This window comes from Falco punctatus, assembly GCF_963210335.1.
Source record: "Falco punctatus genome assembly, chromosome: 8".
In the NCBI taxonomy this organism is placed as follows: Eukaryota; Metazoa; Chordata; class Aves; order Falconiformes; family Falconidae; genus Falco; species Falco punctatus.
The window spans coordinates 53,688,232-53,706,864 of record NC_137588.1 but is presented as its reverse complement, the minus strand read 5'-3'; the positions used below and the strand labels follow the sequence as shown (position 1 = coordinate 53,706,864).

General features: G+C 51.1%; 2 protein-coding genes across 5 annotated transcripts in view; both read right to left on the bottom strand.

Moving 5' to 3' along the window:
* Positions 1-6,876, bottom strand: part of SH3PXD2B (SH3 and PX domains 2B) — an 84,805-nt gene extending 77,929 nt beyond the window's left edge. For all 3 annotated transcript variants that reach the window (XM_080398199.1, XM_080398200.1, XM_080398201.1), the window contains exon 1: positions 8-6,876. In XM_080398199.1, the coding sequence (XP_080254325.1) occupies positions 8-553 (546 nt within the window). In that variant the 5' untranslated portion in view covers positions 554-6,876. The remainder of the gene's footprint in view (positions 1-7) is intronic.
* A 104-nt stretch (positions 6,877-6,980) lies between these two features.
* The window catches only part of STK10 (serine/threonine kinase 10), a 52,679-nt gene continuing 41,026 nt past the window's right edge, over positions 6,981-18,633 (bottom strand). For both annotated transcript variants that reach the window (XM_080398204.1, XM_080398203.1), the window contains 10 exons: positions 16,169-16,299; positions 14,105-14,228; positions 12,695-12,874; positions 12,363-12,455; positions 12,081-12,210; positions 11,543-11,667; positions 10,833-11,021; positions 10,416-10,541; positions 10,027-10,140; positions 6,981-9,911 (listed from right to left, as the gene is read on the bottom strand). In XM_080398204.1, coding sequence (XP_080254330.1) covers positions 9,771-9,911; positions 10,027-10,140; positions 10,416-10,541; positions 10,833-11,021; positions 11,543-11,667; positions 12,081-12,210; positions 12,363-12,455; positions 12,695-12,874; positions 14,105-14,228; positions 16,169-16,299 — 1,353 coding nt within the window. In that variant the 3' untranslated portion in view covers positions 6,981-9,770. The remainder of the gene's footprint in view (positions 9,912-10,026; positions 10,141-10,415; positions 10,542-10,832; positions 11,022-11,542; positions 11,668-12,080; positions 12,211-12,362; positions 12,456-12,694; positions 12,875-14,104; positions 14,229-16,168; positions 16,300-18,633) is intronic.

Here is an 18,633-nt window from a genome sequence, read left to right as displayed (position 1 = left end):
CACTCACATAGTGCTTGTTGGGAATGCGCCGCTTCTGCACGTCCAGCACCTTCACCTCCGCGATGCTCCGCCTGGGCATGCCTCTGCCTCTGCCCCTCGCAGCCCGGCGCCAGCGGCGAAGCGGGGAGCGGCGGCGGCGCTGGGGGAGGCACTGGCGCACGCAGCCGGGACGGAGCCTGCAGCGCCGCGCCAAGCCGAGCCCAGCCGCCCGCTGCCGGGGGCGGGAGGCGGCCCCGGCCCGCCCCGGCCTATCCCGGCCGGCGGGGCGGCCCCACTGCCGCCTGCTTAAAGGGGCGGCCGGCGCCGCCCGCCCCACGCGTGTCCGTGTCCGCCGGCGCGCAGCGCCGTGCGGGACCCCCCCGGCCCGAGGGGGAGGGGGGAAGGCGGCTCGGCTGTGTCTGAGGGCAGGGGGCTTCGGAGGGTGCAGCCGGCTGTTGGCCCTTTGCTGGGAGGGGGCTGCAGGGGAGCGGGTTTGCCCATCTTGCCCGGCAAGGTGGGCCCGTGCGTGGGCTCCATCACCACGTTCTGATTCCTCGCCCTGCTCATGTCCCATAACACTGGACACCAAGGCGGCGCTGACTTGGCCACAAACAACCACATCCCTCAAGGATCAAGGAAATAAATCGAGCAGAAAAAGGTGGCTTACTGGGCTGTTGGCATGGTCAGATCAGAGAACCGCCTTACCCAGGACAACCCGTGTACCCCTGGGAGCTGAGCCATTGCCTCCCACCTCTACTGCATCCCACCCACCCATGGCGGCAGCCCACTCCTCGTGCCATGCTCCCTGCCCAGCTCGGCCCCGGGGCAGCAGGGGACACAAGGCAGTGACCCCGGTTCTCTACATCAGCACCACCCACAGGGGTTCTCTGCATCAGCACCACCCACGGCCTCCCTCTTCCTAGCAGCTCCTCAGCACGTGGCATAACCACAGCTCTCTTCCCCATTGGGCTTTTAATTACATTATAAAGTTACTCAAGGCTTGCACTGGCAGGTCATTAGCTTTTATATGAATTTAATTTAATCATAAACAACTCATCTCACTCCTTAGCAGCTCCTTAAAAGTGGCTCTTTTTTTATACTGTTAACTTTGCTACAACCACCCCAGAGAATTAACGGAGGCGCAGGCAGGTTGCCAGGGCTTTATTGCCCCCCCTCGCCCTCCCAAGGGGCTCATCTTCATCCCCCTCCCACTAGCTAAGCCCTAGACCATGGTGCCCCTGCGGAGATGGCTGCAGGAAGGATGCTGGGTTGTCTGAAGGGGACATCCCACACCGGTGACCTCCCTGACGCCTGCTGGCATGCTGCTGCAGGGCTGCTTACTTGTGGCACATTGCACCCTTCCCCACCCTGGCCCCGTTGTCACTCCTCAGTCAGATGTGTATTTAAGGTAGGTGGGCAGGAGGCCCGGGAGAGCCCCTTTCTTCTCCCATCAGGAAAGCCCTGACATTCCTGAGTGATGCTGGGGCTGGACCTTTATGTGCTAATCAAGAGCTGAAGCCTGGGAAAGCACCAACAGGCACCAGAACTGCAGGTTTTGTTGTGTGGAGCGCCCAGGCTTCAGCAAATAGAGTCTTACTGGTTTTTTTAAAGCCCTGAAATGCCTGAATCCTGCAAAGGATGGTGAGGAAAACATCCAGAGCAGCTGTGCATCGTGTTGGTAAGAGAAGAAATGTACACTGAGGAGCTGAGGAACACCGGCGAAAGCGGATTAAGAGAGGAATGAAGCAATTACTGGTCTTCACATGCTGAAAGAAGAAATTAAGGTAGAGAGCAGCTGAAGGCACTGCAACTGAGCGATGCAGAGGAGGATGTAACCTGAAGAGCTGAGGATTGAAAGGCCAGGCAAGGGGATCACAAGGATAACAGAAGCAGGTAATTGGATATGCAAACCACAAAAAGAAGCACAGAAACACACTAAACGAAATAGAATAGATGATAAATTGCAAGGTGAAGGGAATGAAGTGACGCAACTGAGTTACAAATGCTATGGCTGCAGCCATCCCTCTTGCTTAAGGTGTTGGTTTGTTCTAGTTAGCAGTGACTGTGGGAGTGCCAGGCACCTGGGGAGAGAGTGACTGCTCGGGACACTGCTCACATGTATGCGGAGCTGGTCTGATGCAGTCCGGTAATTTGGTTTTACAGGAGCGCATAGACTGACCCTACATCCCTCATGCACTAAAAACAACATAGCCAGATTGATCATCTTGCTGCCCAGTCTATCTGTACATTAACACCAAGTCCACCATCAAGACACCTTGGACTCACTACCCATGAACCCTAGGATCAGTCTGCGGGGGGGAAAACGCTAATTAAAAAAGCCATCTGGGTAGAGAAAATTGAGAATATGCAATTCAGAGAGCATTTTGACCTATAGGTACAGCATCCATGAAGAAGCTAAACTGCGTTTTCTTGCCGGATTTGTTTGGTGTAGCTTTAGAAGCAGTGATAGCTGCAGCACAGGGAGATGGTGTAGGACAGTGGGGTGCTGAGCAAGCAGCTGATGAACAGCTGGAGTCCTGGGCGCTACCAGCTGCAGCACCCACTCCACCCACCCCCCAGGACCCTGCACAGCATGCCAGCCAGGTGGAAGAGCTGTCCCGATGGCCAGCACAGTAAGGACCAGCAGCAGAAGCAAAGTGTGAGAACAATCAGGGAATTCTGAGATGGCTCTGAAAGGAGCCTCATCCCTACTCGTGTTTCTGTCTTCTTGTACTGACCAGACTCGAGGGGACAAAAATCCTTACTCCAGGCTATCACTTTAGCATAGAGGCAGATGGTTGATTTGGTTGGGGGACACAAGTTCTGCCCATTTTAGCAGCCACAATGCCCGTTCCCCGCACTCCCTCTCCACAAGGCTGTTCTTAGCTGCTGTGGAACACTGGGCTGCTGTGCACCTTCATGAGCAACCTCCATGCTGACCTCCCCCTTTCCTTTAATCCCGGCTCCGCTGCCGCAGTTGGGAACCTGCAAAGGACAGCATGAACACCACATTGTGACACTGCGAAGGACACCTCACTCCTGAACTTGAAGCAGCCCAAAGGGACACAGAAGGTGCTTTTCTTGGGGAAGCTTTGTACCTCCCCTCCCCTCCCAGGGGTGCATGAAACCTTTGGGCAGTTCCTTGCTGATAAATCCATTTCCCTGTGCCACTAGGTCCCCACAAGGAGATACATGACATGGAAAGCAAAAGAATGTACGAATGACCTCTCACAGCACCTTGAACCTATCTGCTGTAGGGACCAGACCCTGGTCTCCTACCTTCACCCTTCCAGCTCCTTTGTGTATACCACCCTGGATGCACCCCCATGACTGCCACATACCGCTGGTCTGTTGGGCCATTCCTTTATACCTGGTGTAAATCATGTGTATCAGACAGACAGCTTGTTACACACAGGGGGCTATTTTATCCATGTCTTCTGTCACAAACCCACTCCAGGCCTACAAACGTTGGCAGAGCGCCAAACAACTGCACAAAAATTAAATGGAAGCACTTATAAGCATCAGCATCGCTTCCCCAGCACCGTGACCTGCTGAGGTGACTCCATTGCTCCTGGACTCTGACAGCACTGGGCACCAGCTGCAGCCTGACAGCTTGTGAGCACCCAGGAACAAGCGGAGGTTGGGGACAGTCACAGCTAGCACTGCAAAATAGCTCCTGTGTGTCATTAACAAGTCTGATGAGAGCTGTTTGAGACAAATGAAGCACGGCTTTGCATGCTGACCTGATCGCCTCCCAGGGGAGGCACGCCAGGAAAGCCAGCTACGGAGACTTACAGCTTGGCTTGGGCTCTACTGCACCTCGGGAATTTATCAAGGAAACTGCCAGGCATTTGCTAAGGGAGCCCATATGAGGGGGTTTGTTTGTCCTGCAAGTCCCGTCCTTGGCCCCCACCTCGGTGGTAAGGCTGCAGGAGCAGCAGAGATCTGGCAGCAGCACTTCCTACCATTGAGGTGAGGTGCTACAAGCATACGGGTGCTGCTGAGGGGAGTTTTGGGATAAACAAGTCATCTGTTGCCCTGACCAAAGGTTGAAGTATTGTTAAACCAAACAAAATAACCACACAGGAGAGCTCAACACCTACCCAAGAGTCAGTATCTCCATGACTCATATGCACTCTCCCTTCTGTCAGGATCAGCTGAACAATTTAAAGCAAGAGGGAAAATGACTTTTGAGAAGCCAGCTATCAGCTCGGACGTTCAAATGGGGATTTAGCTTGGCTGTAAGCTGGCTCCAGCTGTTTGGGCACAGCTGGGTTGTCCCTGAGGTCTGTCAGGTGTCAGAGGTGGAATGGAATGGGAAAGCAGTACCCCACTGTCAGCCCTGAACTGCAGAGGAAACACTGTCTGCGGTCAGTCCGACATGGAGAGTCCACCATCGCTGCTCGCTTTTTAACTTACAAATTGAGAGTTCATGCCTGGTGGCTAGATGTTCCTGGTCCTCCCCTGTGCACAGAACAAATACATCCATCTTCCCTCACAAAGATTAGTCAAAGATGATGCTCCTACCACAACAGAGGAAAAATCCTTGCAGCTGAAGCCCCGCAGAGCAGTGGTTACTCACCTTGTCACCGGGGCTGGATTGCACTGGTTCAGGATTTAGCTGTGCGGTGTGGATGCCACCCATCAGAGTCAGCCTGGCAGCAGATCGCACCCACTCTGCACAGAAGTATGGCAGCAGGGAGAAGCAGACCCCGCAGAGGGGATGCTCAGCCCTCAGATGAGGGAGGCTCTCCGGGCATGCGTGTGCCAGTGGGCAGGGGAAACCTGGAAAACTCCTAAGGACAATACTGGAGCAGGACACCACGTACTGAAGTACTGATGAGCAGCAGAGATCTGGTGAAAGGTGTGCCGTAGCAAACTATGAATCCAGGAAAAAAGAAAAAAAAAAAGAGTGAACAAACATTTCAGTGCACCGGGACAGCTCAGCTCTGGCTCTGCATTTGTGCAGGCAGCAGCTGGGCTCGAGCCCTGCCGCTGCCTCAGTGTGCATGCCATCTAGTGAACGAGAGAAAGAAGAGCAAACATCACTCCTCCATCCCTTGCAGGCCTGGAAACCAGGCCCAGGGGAGTCCCAGTGGGCGCTTGTGAGGGCAGATGGGCTGCCAAGGCAACGCGTGTCTGTCACCCAGCATCCCACCCAGGAGAGGGGCAGCAACAAACCTCATCAGCAAGGCACAGCCACCAGCCTCTGGAGAGGCTTGGCTTGCTCAGGCCCTGGGTATTTTGGCATTTGGGGAATTCAAGCAGTGGCCAGCGCAGCAGCAGAACATGCAACAGCATTTGGCTTGACAGGGTGTAGATGACTTTTGAGGGACAATGTCCAGGCAGTGCTGGCCTCCACCTGTCCTCCTGCAGTGAGGGGAGGAGAGCAGATGCAGCCGTAGCAGGAAGCCAGTTAAGAGCTGGGGCTTGTGCCTGTGGCTCTCCCTGCCTGCCCTGCTTTTCGTTCCCCCAGAGAGTTCACTATCCCCATCACAGCAGGAATGCTGCAAAAGCCTCTGGGCAGCCCAGGGGAACTTGCAGTCCAGAGGAGACAGGACGCAAAGCACAGAGGAGGTAATGAGGGGAGCTGAGAACGCTACAGCTGCTGCAGCACCAGTAAGTTTTCAGGGCTGCCATCTCTATTTTTAAAAATCGAGACAGATTTTTACTTTTGCTCCATTTTCAGCACTGCACCAGGGCAGAATAGTAGATAACAGTTGTTTCTGGAATACACTGTACTTATATTTATAAATGTAAGTATCCTCACAGTTGAAGCTCCCCTCAGGCACTGCCAAGGACATGCAGATGAAGTTAAGTACTCCCGTGAGATCCTCTGCTTCACTGGGATACACTGAGCCATTTTTGACCAGTGTTCCAGGAGACAGTGCAATCCTGGCACATGTAAATGAAGGAGATAGTAAGAAATGAAGTAGCTGAAGACATGTAATTAGCCATCTCACGCAGCAGGGAGACAGGCACCCTCACGCTTTGCTCTTTCTTGCCCTTCTCTCATCATAGTGCTGCCCGTTTGACACTCCACCAGCAACAACCCACAGAGCTGACTCCCCTTTTGGCACCTCACGCCTAAACTCACACGCTGCAGTATTACTTGACTGGGGTGGACAGTGGTAGCAAGGTCATTTCCAGCATGGAACCCACATGGAACCACAACATGGTAGAAGTTGGCAGACTCTGGAGCAACCTTCTAAAAATGAGGGGGAAAAAACCCACACCAGCCCCAAGGGCTCATGTCAAAGCTGCCCTTGCACATCCTTGCTTGGTGTAGGGCATCTGGTTGAAAGAAATCATAACCAAACTGGCAGGCAAAAATATCCGAGTAGAAAACAAAGTCCACACAGGCCCTGTGGCTGGTTACAGAGGTGGTGGGAGCTTTTCTGAGCAACACCCAAGGGAGCAAGCAGAGGTCTCCCCCCCCCTGCACTGACAGGGGAGGATGCGATATCTTACCACATAATGCATCCCCAGGTTCCAAGCGCTCCTTTAGCAGAGGATGGGGTGGGAGGAGAGAGGGAGGCATCCCTAGGACCTCCTTGTCCCACCGAAGCATGGCAGCTGCGGCGTTTGTCTGAGACCTTCTGTTAAAGCCAGGCAAGCTAATTAAAAAGGAAAAAATGAGCCATGTGTAAGTGGTTTGGGCTCCTCGGACGGCACGATGCAATACTCCCTCTTCACCGAGGGGGGTCAGCCGAGCACCGCCTTAACACACAACCAAGTCATCGACGGAACTGCCGCTTCGCTGAAGGTCTACCAGAGTTCCAGCTTTGTAGCAAAGATGCTACTGCCACTGAGCCGCAGCACGCCGCAGCAGTGTTTCTGAAGCAACTAGCTCTGTTTTTAAAGGACTGGAAGTTCAGTCTTGCAAGGTTCACATGCCAGAACTAGCTCTGGAGGTTTCTGTAACATTAGCAAAACGCAGAGTAGAAGCAAAGTCGGTCTGAGACCACAGTCAGTGATCAGGCAGCAAATCAGACACATGCCCAGGTTTCTCCATCTGTTACTTTATTAGAAGGGTCTTTACATCATAGTGGTGGCCCCACGGAAGCCACTTTACAAAATATTAAAAAACTTTTTTATTCAAAGCCACATTTTAAAAAAATGGCATCACATTCCCCCTCAAAAACAAGCTGGGTTTATTCATCGTTCCTTCTGAACAGGAAGCAACAAAACCATCCTCTTTTGGAAGGGGGGGGGGGGGGGGGAGGGAAATATAATCACTCTGTAAACATGCCAATTATAAGATGTGCTCCCTTGCCCTCTTCTAGGAGGCAGACATGGTACTAGAGCCCTGGCACACCCAGAGAGGGAACAGAGAACAGGGGAAGGGCAGGGGACACAAAGCCAATCCCACCCTTTGTTAGCAAAAGCAAAATTACATTGCTAGCTCCAGGCTGCAAATAAGTGGACTGGAGAAGGACAACCGATTTACCATGGGGGCATCGCATCAGCTCTTTAAAAGTCCTCAGAAATAGTCTCTTCCTCTTGGCTACACAATATCCAGAGAGAGCTGACACTTGCCGGGCTGGTGAAGGCGGCAGTCAGAAGCAGCAACACCCTTCAGCTGAGGAGGTATATTACGAACAGTATGCTGCAGGACACCCTTCTGCAAGTCACATGTAACACATGAAGGCTAGGAACCAGCTACTGATTTCTGTGACAACAACCATTTCATAGAATAGCTCCAGACTGACCCCAACGGGACCAGGAACAAAACCACTGGAGCTGCCGTAACACATTTCTAATGCAATTAAAAGCTTCAAACTAGCACACTGTCCTGGTTCGGGAACAACCCTCTGCATTCATTAATTTTGCATCAGCTCCCAACCTGGCACTATCACATCAAAGGTACAGTCAATGCTTCTGGAGATGGAACTGGCAGTCTTCCTAGAAGGACAGGCTAGTTACTGAAAAGCTGCTACAAAGCTGGGACCCTTTGCGGTCTGCTTGCAAAGGGTCCCAGCCCTTAGATGCCCATCTAGGCTATGTTTGTTAATAGAGACATTAATGGTATGGGTTCAGAAGAAACTTGGAATGTCCCAAATGGATATAGTCTCGCTAGTTTGGAGAAGCTTATAAATATATATTATGAACTCTAAATGGGTAGTAAACGCACTCCTCAGATAAAAAGGTGTTACAGACCTGGGGGCTGTCTCCTTCAGCTAGGTACCTAGAAGTGTAGCACATCCCACACCACCTTTTCCTGAAATGCCAGTATGTCTCCAAATCAACAGATGAGACTTTAAAATACCACTTCTTTAAGCAGAAACATTTTTTTCTTGCTAGAGAAGCAGGCCTAAAACAAACAATATTGTCCAGAGATCAACAGAGAAAAAAACTTAAGTGCTACTTTATATCTTCTGGCTGTATAAAAAAGGTGCTGCCCAGCGACATCTCTGTTCCCCTACACAAATGTGTGCTCTGGGTCCAAACCAGCAGCTCAGCCAAACACTTCTTTGTGCAGATGGAGGAAAGCAGCCCAACCGAGACACATCACCATGGAGCAGAAGGGACAGAGGGCTGGACCTGCCACTGCTCTGCCGCTCTGCTGCGTGACTCCAAGCTCAAAGCCAGGAGAATCATTCAAGAAACTGTGGCATATCATAAGGAGATGAGGCATCAGTGGAGAAAGCGATGCTGGGAGTAACAAGCTACAATGACCTGTTTTTGCATCTCCTCTTCCCTTGCATCCCTTGTTTCAAGAGTCCTTTATTCCTACTGAAAGATGCTTTGCAGCCTATTGCACTGTGACTGCACAGTGGCCAGGCTGGTTGACCCACACGGCCCAGAAAAATATAGCACTTAAAAAAAATACCTCAAGCACATGTGCAATCATGAGAGCTCCAGCAATAACACCCTTCGGCCCCTCACTTGTCCTTACCAGAAAGCACATGACTGCGACCAATATCTCATTGTGTCACCACCCGACTGAGCACCGTTACAAACCTCCTCCTCTGCACATACACACACACACACACACTTTAAGAGACAAAAGCCTGCAGCCAGCTGAACGGTTTCATTATGCTATAGCCCCGTCTCTGATAAGGGAACATTAGCTAAGTGCCAGGGGGACTGAGGTGCCAGCAATCATGGCAATGAAGAAGCAGAAACATCTTTGGAAGGATGTCCAGCCTTTCTGCATAGTCTGTACAGGGAGGAACAGGAAAGAAAACCCTCCCTCCTCAAAGGCAAAAAACCCCAAATCACTGTCTCCCCCTTGAGCAAAAAAAGGCCACAGTAGATAGAAATAAATCTAAACCAAATGTTGGGGGGCCACAAGGCCAAGGGTAGCCTAAGACAAGGCCAAGGCTGCTCTGCCCCAGATTAACCCTTACAGAAGACTGGGAGGACGAACGGCCACAGCAGAGAGAGAGGCTGATAACCCCTGCGCAGAGGGCAGGAGCCATCGCCTGCTCCTCCTGTTCAGAGAGGTTATTGCTTCAGTCTGAGCTGACAATCCCAGTGAGCACCAGGCTCACGTAAGATGCAATGCATCCAGCTAACAGTGCAAGTATGATTGCAGAAAGGGTCCTGCCCAGCTTCCTAGCCTGGAGCTGTGCTGAGCAGGCCACCTCCGGGAAAAGCCACCAAAACTTCCAGCCAGCATCCCCCAGTGCAGGACAGAAGCCACGTTTATCTCAGACAGAATGAGAGGACAGGAGGGTGCTGTCGTAAGAAGAGGCTGCCAAGAGGGTCTTCCAAGTCCAAGTTGCCCACCTGCAGCCCAGGGGGACACAGCAGATACCAGCTGGTGGCCTGCCAGCTGCGGGGTGTTACGAGCTCTCCGCAGAGCTAAACAGGACGAACTTGGCATGTTTTGTTGGGGATGCTGGCATCTGTCCATCTGCCTCCTCACTCAGCTTGAAGAACATCTCCTGCTCGCGTTTCTTCTGGTTCAGCTCATCCTCTAGGGCCTTAAGCAGAAGGGAACACACACAAGAGCTGTATTTGAGACTGTACTGGAGCTACGGACACTGTCCCCTCCAACCAGCCAAGCAGGACACCCTGCTCACACCAAGGAGGCACTACCTTCTTCCGTGGCCTCAGCTTGTCCCGCCACTCCTTCATGTGCTGGTTGTGGTTCTCATCCAGAGACTTAAGCTTCTGGGTTTCATGCTCAATCAAGAGGTGACACTTTTCATTCTAAACACAGATCACAAAAGAGAACACCCATTAAGCAGCTGGGATGGTAAATCCAGTGGTCAGATAGGACTTGCATCAGCCAGAGGCATTCAGAGCTCTGAGCTCCAGGGCAGGTTTAGACACAGCCACAAGGACCTCACTGGGCAGAGCAAGGGGACCATCAGGTCTACTTCACTGACAGTCCTCTGCAGCCACTTTTTCAGACATGCTCCCTGTGCTGGAGCAGAAGCAGTGCACAGGTAGCTTCAAGAGACTGAGCCACAAGGGACAGGTACCTGCAGCTGCTGGAGCTCGTTCGTGTTGCTCTCGCACTGGGCCTGCATGTCCTTCATCTGTGTCTCGTGCTTCTGCTGCTGGTGCAGCCGCTCTGCTTTTTGCCTCTTCTCTTCCTGCTGAGCAAACTGGAAGAGAGAAAAGCAGGTGCCCATGTAGGCAGCACTGAAGCTGGTTAAGAGACGGCCAGCTTGCACTATTGTATAGGAAAGAAAGAAAAGCCCAGAGTCACTAGTCATGATGGAAGCAGTGCTGAGAGCCACACCTGATGCCACAAAAGCAAAGACCTCTGACATCCTGCAGTGAGTGAGAAATTTGGGAACAGTTGCCTTTTTCCAGCTTCCCTTCTGCCAGTAGGCCAGCAAAGTACTTCACGCCCAAGCCAAGCCTCAACCCTGGAGCCCTTTGCAAGCCCTGACCTGTTTTATCTTCTCCCGCTGCTCAGATGCACTCCCACTGGAGTGGATGTGAAGGCTCTTCTTGTACATGGCCATGCGGGTCTTCCCTTCACTCCGCTGGATTTTGGGGAGCCGGGCTTTCTCCTGCTGCTGCCGAATTTTCAGCTGCTCTAACATGCGCTGGTTGTATCGCTGCATTTGCTCCCTTTCCTGCAACAGCAGAGGGACAGGTATCAGAGGAGGAAGGACACCTCAGGCTGACAAGAAAGTGCTGAGGAGACCCAAGAGAGCAGATCTGGGAGTTGCACAGAGGTGACTGGTGACAGACAGCTGCAATGGGACAAAAGGTGAGGGCACCTACTGAACACACTGTGAAATAGAAGAGAAGGGGGGTGTGGAAGGAAGCAGAAATGGCTGTGAGACATGTCGGTCTTCATTTGCTGCTCTGGGAATCCAGCATCCCACGTACTGGCCAGTGACAGATTTCCAGAAAAGCCCCCAGAATTCACACCTGCTTCTTGTACGTTAAATGCACACAGCACAGAGCGTACGTTCCAAGCAAGTAGGCTGACCTGAGCATTATTCTGGTCCCTTTTCACTAATGATGATGAAGTCCCTTAACTCCTAATACACTCTTACCCACTTAGAGCCTGGAAGGGAAACATCCCTTCTGGGGACACCCAGGCACCCTGCTGACCAGCACCTGGCGTGGGGAAGTGCTAACTCTTCACCTTCTCATGCTTCCGGAGCAACTCATGCCTCTGGAGAAAATACTGGTCCTTCAGCTGCTGCTTGATAAGCTGGTGTTTCTCCTGTTGCTGATGCTCTTCAAGATCCCAGATGCATGCCTCCCGGTCTGAGGAAGGGAGAAGGGTCAGGAGACAACCCACCCTGGCTACCCCCACCTCGGTCACATGAAGCATCCCCGAGCACAAGCGATCCCTACACACAGGAGCAGTGCAGCAGATGTGGAGGGTGATGATTCACCTCCTGCTTTCCAAGAGAAATTGGTTGCAAACCATATTGGAGAATCATTTCTTGCAATTATGAAGCCTAATTGGTTCATATTTGTAAAGCACTTTGAAGATTAAAGTGCTAAGTATTATTATTGTTAAACATTTAGACAGGATCTGGCAAGGCTGTTTTTTCTAAATCCTATCCTGCCAGCTTGCAACTCTGTCACAGCATCTGTTGCGTGGGAAGAGCCAGCGTTGGATAAACCCATGGTTACAGCATTTGCTTTCCTCCTTTCCAGCCTTTGCCACCCACCTCTCATGAGCTGCTGCTTTTTGTTCAGGCACTCGCGTTCCTTGTCACAGATCTCTCTCTTGTTCTGGGCTGTTATATTCTTCATGGCTAGCTCCAGGTCCTCCTTCTGCTTGGCCAAAAACTCCTGTTCCTGGAAGAAAACAGCAGTACCACCATGAGCCCTTCTTTTGCTGCAAAAGCTGAAAAACATCTGGTGGTGTTTTAGAAACTGCCAGTCCCTCAAGGAGGAATGATGCTTCATTTACTGCATGCTTCCCAATCTTGGAGTCGTGGTAATCTTACCATGGTTTGTTTTTTCTGGGCAAAGTCATCCATCTTCACCTTCATGTTCCCTTTGCGCTGCTGCCGTGGCAGCTTCTCAACCTCATTTTTGACCTTTGGGGAGACAAATGAGATTTATCAGCAGGTACCTTTAGACCAACAACAACCCCAAGCAATGCCACTAAACAGCTGAACCTCAGGAAACACCCAAATATACCAAAGAAAAACCAAGAGCTTCCTGCTAAAACACCAACTGCTTCCCTCTTAAGTTGGGCTACGGAGAAATGCTAAAGCTTTTCTGGAAGAAACAAATGCAGAAAATCAGCTTTCCTCCCTCCTATGCCCATTTTTACCTCCTTCTTCATCTGCTTCAGCTGCTCCAGGAATTTGACATGGTCCCGCTCCTGCTCCAGGCGAATGCGCTTGGCCTCCTCCCGCCGGCGCAGCGAGTGATCTTGTTCCATCTTCTCAATCTGCTGCTTCTGCTGCCGTTCCAGATTTTCCAGTTCAGTGTCATAGAACTTCTTCTTTGTCTGCATGGGAAGGGAACAGAGGTCAAACTCAGCCTTCTCTCTGCTTTGTTGTCTTCCAAAAGTTAAAAAAAAAAAATTTGCCAACAGAAATAAAAAAGGAAAGGAGGGGGGAGGGGGCAGGGGGTTGCCCTTGCATGGATCGAGCCTCTTTACTAAATAGAGAGACATTTCCAAATCACGCCCCACGAGGCACACGGGCAGAGCCAGCGCTAGTACCAGCACAAAGCATTTAACTTGTTCTAGCGCTGATGCACTTCAAGCCTTTCTCCTGCTTATGCCCTGACCTGCAATATCCCGTTGGGACCTGTGGCAAACATTAGCAGGCAGTGAAGCTCAAGCATAACCAGTTCTTTTTCTGCAGACAAGGACTTCCAAGTCTGAGGGCACTGTGCTCTGACAGTGCCTCGTGTCTGATCTCTCCCTCCCTGCGAGCTGCAGGGATGCAGCACCTGGGTGTCAATGAGCACAGGCTGCAAACTGCCCCAGGGAAAGGTGAAGGAAGCAGGTCTGGGGCTTTGGCACATCTCACAAATGAGAAGTGACATGCTAAGATGGGAATTCACAGACGTGGCACATCAAGACTGTAGAAATACAACAAGGCACACGACTGAGTGATGGCTCCCAGCCTGCCGCGAGGGGCTGGGGCTACCAGGCACACATGCTAGGTGAATTAATAAGGGGATATTTAAAAGATGGCTCCTGAAAGCTTTAAAAGGACTTATCTACAAAATTATTTTACTTCAGCAAAAACTGCCTATGGAAGGACTAAGTATGTAAGCCCCGTTTATTCAATTTACACTCAAAGACTTGCCAGCTTCCCTGCTGTCACACACTGGCCACGCTGCTTTCGTGTTTAAAAGGCTTTCTGTGACATACAGCACAGTGAACTGGTTCTCACAGCAGCCACGAACAGACATAGAAGAAAAGGTCATTAAACAGGCAAAGTCCAGAACAAGCCTTCCCCTGCTCCATCATGCCCGGCAATGGCAGTCAGTGCTTCCCAAGCCGCAGGCTGCATGCACCTGATGCCCACAAAAGCCTCTGTCCTCCACAAATGCATGGCATGCCTTAATCCCAAAGGGATTCCTCGGCGGTCCTGCTCCCTCCGGACATGATGCCCCAGGATTGCTGCAACTCAGAGAGCCTTGCCCTGCACAAGGGTTTGCAGGGCATTTGCAGGGAAGTCAAACCAGCTGATAGCCGGGAGCTTCCCCTTCCCTGCCCATGTACCGTCATTTCTTGCTCGAAGCGCCTGAGCATCTGCTCCAGCTGCAGCTGGTGTTTGCTATTGAGCTGGGCCTGGTTTCGGTGCTCCTCCTTCTGAAGGAGACGCAGCTCCCGCAGCTCCTGGCGCCTGCAGAGGGTTAAAATGGAGGGGGAGAAAGAAATACAGTCAGACAAGTTCAGAGGCATGTGCCTGAGCAGAGATGGCAGAATCAATAACCAGAGACTTCAGCAGGGACTGGAAGGCGCACAGCCATCCCGCAGCACCTCACCACTTGCTTTGAGCACAGGCAGGAGGTAAACGTCAACTGACTGATGCCCTCTCATGTGACACCAGAGCACTGCACAGAAGCAGGATGCTAACTAGAGTAATTGTTGGAAAACCATCCGTTTTCACAGCCAAGGCCTGTTGTTAGCACTCACAGGTTCTCAAACAAGCCCTGTCAAAGCTCCGAAGGTGATTCTGCAGACGTCACTCCCCCAGCCAGCAACCAAAATATCCGTTGTGCCAGCTGGGTTAGTGTCTTCAGTGCACCCAGGCCCTGCAACTGCTCTTGCTCACACCTGGGTGGCAGAAAGGGTGGTTCTCCCAAATTCTGATGTATCTACCATGACATTGCATTGCTCTCCTCATCCAGCTTCACATCCAGTGAAAGGGATACTCTGCTCGGATGGTTGCATTTGAGCCCATTTGCCATGTTTGTGCCCGATTGAGTTGGAAATCACTGATGTACCCAGCAAAAGGAACAGCAGCAGCAGTTTCCCCATGCAGGATCCCCACTGTGGCCTCCACTGCTGTGCACAAGCCTTACACAGAGTACAATCCTCTGCAGGGGCCCTCCTAGGAAAAGCACTTTGGGAACATTTCTTCTTTCAAAACAAATCCAAACCCCATTAAACTGACTGGTGCAATATAATGTGCTCTCTTCTGACCTTGCCTCCAAATCAATACCTTGGCATGTTGCAAAACCCCAGAAACGAGCCCCTTAAGTGCAAATCAAGATGCCAGAAATGCTGATCGATCGTGCCCACTAGCTGGCCCCAGGGGAATAACTACTCCCAAAAGGTGTCTGGGGACTTGATGCTTTCCAGCCCAAGCCTCCCCATCTCCTCCCCCAGCCTGGAGATGGAGCAGACACTATTTAAAAATTAAAAAGCAGCCTCTTTCCAGGGATGCCACTGCAGCTGAGAGCGGACCAGGAAAAAGCAGCTGTGCCTGGAAATTCCCTGTATGCTGATACACATGCTCCCTGTGTTTTACTGGGGTTATATGCACTTCTTACACAAAAATAAGTAGCTAATGAACTTCTGCATAGATCTGAAACTAAGACCTAGGAAAAAGGCTACTGCAGGGACACAGTGCTTGGGACAGATTATATTCTCAGGGAGCCCCTCAGAGCAGCACAAGGGAGCCTAGAATAGGGCATCAAGCAAAACAGTTTGTATTTTAATTATCTTAAGGGCCTTTTCATTTCAGTGCTGCTACTGATAGTAACGGAGCTAGAAACAGCAGTTTCTCTTCCTGAGAACAAGTCATGGAGGTTGGAAAGCTGCAAGATCTGCAAAGAAGTCATAAAGGCTTCAGCAGGGAGGATACACTCGTGAATATTAGGTGACACCCAAGGAGTTGACAACTCCCTTGACATGTCTGTTGACATTCTGAGGAGATACAATAAAAAAAGGAAGAGCAGCATCTTGAGAAGGTTTCTGTGCTTATTTCCATTGAGACAGCACATGTACAGCCCTAGAGACACATTCAATCATCCCCAGAGGACAGATCCAGCCATAGCACAATCTTCCCTCACCACAGCCTTGCTGTGTCTTTTCCCCGAGATGCATCCCTTGTTCCCCTGCATGCAAACAGAGTTCAGCTTATGTGGAAAAGCAAGCCCTCTGCCAGGCAAGGAAAGGCTAAAAGAAGTGATGTCCACACTGGAATGTTGTCCTGTCCACGTGGGGTCAAGACAGAAAATGAGAGGACCTTAAGTTGGTCCTGGATTTGCTTGTGGAGAAGAAAACCCTGCCCCAGCTCAGTGCACTGCCCTCCCTCCACCCCAGTGACCCACTTGCCTGAGAAATCTCATCTCTTCATCCTTCTTCTCATCCTCGCTGATGATCTTCGAGGTGGTGACGCTCACCTCTACTCCATCCACCACAAACTTGCGGGTGCGTTTCAGCGTCTTCTTGTGCATCCGAGAATCCTGAGTTTGGCAGGAAAGGAGGAGGGGAGGAGGCCATGAAGCAGCTCCCCAGCTTGCTGCACGGGGTGCTGCAGCTGGAAGCCTCAGAGCAATTTTGATGCCATTGTTAATGAAGAACATCAGCAAGGAAACCTCATGAAGCGAAAAATCATCAGCATATTTTGAGCCGCCGTTCAAGCCACGCAGCCTTGCTACCATGCCACAGCACAGTGCAATTTCCACCCTGCAGAAACCTGGTCTGGTGGAGAAGCAATCCAGAAAGTCCCTTTGCTCACAGCTAAAGCAAAGGCTGACTGGGGATGCTAGGACCCCCCTTGCATTGCAGTGCTGAGGAATCCACACAAGAAGCAGCTTGCAGCGGTTCCTTTGAAGGCGCCTGGGCCATCTGACCCGCAGGTACACCCCATGCACCCTTGCAGGTGTGAGGCAGGCAAGGCTGCTGCATCAGGCTGCGACTGCAGCCACCGGAAAACAAGCCAGCCCTGCCCAAAGGCTCAGTGCTCCTGTCCCTCTGGCCCTCGTTACCATACTTCCCTAACCACAACCAGCTTCCAGCCCCTTACGGTGACCTCCACAAACCCAGCCCAGGCTCGCTCTCATTAGCATGGGTAGGGACAAGTGCCAGGAGCACTGCATCCTGCCACAGCAGGTCAGCATCCCAACCCTGGCTGAAGGACTGTGTCCAGGGACTCAGTTTCTTTGGGACAAAAAAATAAAAATAAAATACATATATATATACATATACATATATATATATATATATATATGAATGACTTGAATCATGCAGCCCTACAGGGAAAGCGCAGCAATGGAATGAGCAAAGGCTCCCTGAAGTCCTCTTGCTCTTACGGTGATGACCGTTACAGAAGATGGCAGAAAAGCTCCACATGAGCCTGCAAGGCCCAAAGCAAGCCCCCGGAGAGCTTGCTGCAATGGAGGAACCAGAGAAACTCCGCCGTGTAACAACGTACTGCTACAGCAATGGTTTAGCCAACACAGAGAAATTGTTGCAAATAACATTTGCGTGAGAACAGCTTAGGTCATGAAGGCTTTTACTGCTCCAAACTGAATTCAAACAACTGGCCGAAACTGCCTTTCCCAAATGAGAAAATGTCATCATTCAGCTGCCTGTGCTAGCCCCAGTGCCCATTAACACTGAATCACTGCCTCAGCCCAGTGACCCACGGCTGCTGCAGCCGGGCCGGTGTCCAGCCCCAAAATGGTCCCCAGGCTCTTTCCAACGGCTGAACAAGCAGCTCCCTGCTTTATTCACAGAGATCCTCAAACTTAGGTCTAATAGCAGAATTACCAATTTTCTCCTGTCTTTTCTGTTATCCCTTGGTAGCAGACCAGCATCCTCTCCTGAACACAAATAAGTGTATTTTCAAGCATTCCTGCTAAGTAAATTGTTCTCCAGAGAACAGTGAGAAACTGTGGTCAGATGGGATGCTTGAATGCCCACTCCGAGCAAACTTCACATCCCAGTGTGCCTCCTCCAGCTCCCAAAGGTTTCAGCCAAAGCTGTGAACTACCAGTACCCATGCAGCTCAGCCTTCAGAAACTCAAACTAGAGACTCAAAAGGAGTTCCCTCCAGAAACAGCTGCATCTGAGAGAGGTTGGTTTACCTTTGCAAAACCCTATCCATCTCCTTCTGCCTATTTCTGTTTTCTCTGCCAGCTGCAGAGAACTCAGACTCACTAGTAGATTCCTCATCCCTAAACTTTCTAAAAAAAGAAAAAAAAAAAAAAGACCTGGATATTTTTTACCGAAGTTCTGGTGGAATTTTTTTTTTTTTTATCTGGACTAAACTATAAGCAACTGGGAAAATATTCTGGTAATAAAAGGGTCACCTTAACTTTGCAGTTTAGTCTGTGATAAAAAGCATGTAATGGTTAATGTTTACAACCAGAAATGGTTTAACTCTTCACTTCCCCTTCTCTTGCTGCAACCTGCCTGGCACCCTGCGCATGAAACCCAGCAGTGCCAGGAACAGCAGCAAGGTCAGAGCAGGGGAGTTTAACCCCATAAAGATAAGGCTGGGCAAGAAGCCTGGGTGACGAAGGAGCAGCACAGCCTGGTACACACACACACCCACCATGCACTTACAGCTCACTGTGCAAAGCAGAAGCTCCAGCAGTGTCTTTCTCAGGGCCCTCCAGCAGCAGCATTCCTAGAGAACAGCTCTGCCTTGAGCACCTTGCTCGGAGGGATGCTGTTTAATTTGTTCTGAGTATTACCTCTGTCTGGGGCAATTCATACCATGATCTGACATGACCATCTCTGAGACTTGCTCCCTGCAAAACCCAAAAAACTCCCCTTCTAGGGGCCAACTG